The sequence below is a fragment of the Rhipicephalus sanguineus genome, unplaced genomic scaffold, assembly GCF_013339695.2.
Source record: "Rhipicephalus sanguineus isolate Rsan-2018 unplaced genomic scaffold, BIME_Rsan_1.4 Seq167, whole genome shotgun sequence".
Classification (NCBI taxonomy): domain Eukaryota; kingdom Metazoa; phylum Arthropoda; class Arachnida; order Ixodida; family Ixodidae; genus Rhipicephalus; species Rhipicephalus sanguineus.
The window spans coordinates 612-3,971 of NW_023614665.1; the positions used below are offsets into that span (position 1 = coordinate 612).

General features: G+C 43.1%; 1 protein-coding gene across 1 annotated transcript; it reads right to left on the reverse strand.

Annotated features, from left to right (window-relative positions):
- Positions 1–210: 210 nt before the first annotated feature.
- On the reverse strand, positions 211–2,638 carry LOC119376605 (uncharacterized). Its single transcript, XM_037646388.2, has 2 exons — positions 1,858–2,638; positions 211–377 (listed from the first exon to the last, which is right to left on the reverse strand). Exons 1-2 carry the CDS (start codon positions 2,636–2,638, stop codon positions 211–213), a joined length of 948 nt encoding a protein of 315 aa, XP_037502316.2.
- Between the last annotated feature and the right edge of the window lie 722 nt (positions 2,639–3,360).

The window sequence follows — 3,360 nt, forward strand, 5'->3', positions numbered from 1 at the left end:
AATATTTCCAGCACTTCCCAAAACAGCCTGTTCTTTCGCGGTTCGTAATCGGTCAAAATCACTAGAAACCACAATTTTTAAAACGTTTCTCCCCCTCCTTCTGTAAAGGCATAAAGGTAACCAGCTATGACTCTATAAAATATGTGGAACTGTAAGAAATGCAACAGGTTAACGCAAACATATATTAGGAAAAATAAGGGGGATAAGCCCTCACCTCTGCACAAACTCCAATGTCAAAGCCACTTCAGGTGGATACTCGATGTTAAGGACAAAGTATAAGAGAAACATGACTTTGAAAGCTGCAGCCCGCTGAGTAGTCAATAGAGCAACACCATCCACACAGACAGTGAACATTTCTGCCTCAAAAAGACCCGGTCCTAAAAAAAAAAGACAACAAAGAAACATCAGTGCTTTATGAGACGGTGAACGATTCCAAAATCTAACCTTTCATACATATTATGGGCGTCAAGGGCATGTCTCATAGGTCATCGTCATGCGCGGCTTCTGCAAAATGAGGATAGCAAGACAGAGGGAAGGCATTAAAAAACTGATATCATGCTGTATGAAATGAAAATGAGATTGCGGCAACTCCTGTTCGAATGTACACGATCATGCACTATGCAAAGCAATTGCGTTTCTACTCATTTCAAAATCTTGTTCAACCATGGCGAGATATGCAGCATATTTGGACGTAGCAGCTGTCAGCATGGCTGCACCTGTCAAGCACCCAAAGAACAAAGGTACGGGGCACGAGTGAGACCGACGACCGATCATCAAGATTCTGGGTTCAAATATGCGACTGGGACCAATTTCTATTCAAATGCGAAGTTCGCATGAACACTGCACTTTCTGAGTAGCAGGGTGGTTGTACTTGCGAGATTTTAAATAATTACTCCTCCATTGCATGCCAACTGTAATATTATAAAAATGACAAGATAAACCGCATGCAAGAGACAAAGCAGTTCTGAAGACTGACTTTGTTAGCTGCATTAACACATGAAATCAGGCCGAGAACAATGTCGTTAAAGAATACGGAAACGTTTAATGGTTGCCGTCGCAAACATATCTGTTACTAAGGTAGACTAAGCAGATATTCTTTTATATAAAGCTTGTCACCACCAAAATTTGGGCGACTCCTAATGGGCTCTAAAGAATATTGTGCAACCGCATTAACGTCTCCTACCTGCGGACCCTAGTTCGCATACATGACATGCACTTTTCTACTCGATAATCCCTTAATTTACGCTGGTACATCATCTCGCGCATACTCATTAGCATATAGTCATGAGTTATAGCCCGCGAGACTAGCAAAGATATGAAGCTGCCCTTTAACCAAGCCGTACGGATGTGCCTTAGGAGCAGCTTCTTTCAATAGGAATCTAAAGGTAGCAGAGGGCACGACACCCAATTTCAAACTCCCATCTGAATGACTTTAAATGAGCTGGCTGGCCCTGCCAAGTCATTTCATGCAGCATCGCGACACCACAGAATTCACCGACCAGTCAGTGTACAGCCAGATACGTGTTTGTGATTTTGCATTGACCTCGCCAATGCCGAATATTCTGTAGGATGAGGCCTTGGACAATTTCGCGAGAATTGTTCTTAACACTATATATTAAAGCCATTCTACTGTATTTTTCCCGATACCTACTCCGAAAGTCTCAGAGCAGTCTAGCATGAACAAACATGATATGCAAAGATCAAAAAGATTGCAAAATGTATGACAGATTTTAAACATCATCTGAAATAGACTGAGGTAACATACTACCGGTAAAATAATGCAGTTACGGTAAGCGGACTTTTTTATACACAAATGCAATGAACATCTGAATTCTGCATGCACAAGCACTTTTCTACCAGATGGGAGAGGAAGGGAAAATTTTAAGCTTGCCTCAACGGTCTTGTAGATGAGCTCTTCATCCTCGTCAAGCAGGGCAAGGAGGAGAACAAGTGCACCTTCATGCTCTGGTGTCACACTCTTCAGGCGGTTCTTTGCTTGTTCATATTCTTCGAGACATTTCTTCACCTTTGGCCCTTTTATCTGACTGTAAGCATAGCGATATACACGAAGCCCAACAATTTCCATGCTAGCATCAAGCCTTTGGCAAACCTCACTACCGAGTAGCTTCTTGGAATGCTCAAGAAGACAGTCCTCAGTAAACAAAAATGGCCAGTTTTTTTTCACCTCTGTCACACTCCTTGAGTGATTAATGGTCAGTCTTTGAGATGCATACGTCTCTATCATCAAACGACAGACAAGTTGCTTGTTGGGGTACATTTTAGCATGCTCACAAAGGAGCTGCTGCTGCTTTTCCCGTTGTGTCAACATATTTTCTCCACTTGGAAGCTCTGGTTGCCATGCTAGGCAACCGTAGGAGTCACGTCTAGATCGTGGACGTGGCTGGAATGAGTATGGGTCATAAATTTCTGCAGGCAGCGCGTGCGCAATTGGTCTCTTCTTGCTGTTGATGCCGTTTTCGAGCTTCCACATTAACGTCTCAACTCCTGTGCCAACAACTGTACCCTCTAACAAATCCTGAAATGTTGAAGGATACATTGACACAAGTTTTGTTGCAATTATTCTCAGGTTTCGTCTGCCAGGCGCTGAATGCTTATCCAAGATGAGAGAACTTAGCATTCTCACCATCTGGTTCACATCGGCTTTTGTAGCCCTTTCTTGTGCTTTGCATGCTTGAAGTAAGCGTGGAGGAAACATTTCCCAAGGAATGCAAAATTTCTCAGCCCATTCATCTAGCTGTGAGTTAGCATCTGAAGTCACTGTAGCACAAGTGCCACTTCGGCCTGATGGGACAGGAGCAGCTCTGACGGTCTGAAAATTTTCAAACAGAATGCGCCTTTGCACAGGGGCTAAGAAGTTTAAGTCTGATTCTTGTAGATATCTGAAATGTTCTGCACATTTTACTCCCAACTCCTGCAGTTTCCGACCAATCGTTGTGAGGTCCTCGTCGCTGAGTGCTGGAAGCCACTCCTGTACAAGTGACATGAAATCCTCTGGGCTGAAAAAAAAAATCAGCAATGATCTAAAACAGCATGCTTCAGTGCAATGACTGTGACTTTCGGATGGCCAACAACATATGACTCAAGCGGATAGTAATCTTGAAGGTCCTGAACGGAAATGCACTTCAGTGTCCCAGATTCTGGACCCGGCAACAAATATATCATCATCATAGGTTCCAAAACAGAACAAGTCACACGTACAAGAAAACGGACTTTGTTGTCTAGCAATAAAATAAAAATGATCCGGCCAAACACTAGTCCGCTTTCCTCACGACCCAAAATTACAACCATGTCTTTGCTGTACTTGGTGCCCCTGTATTCAACTTGGTATGTGCAATGCAA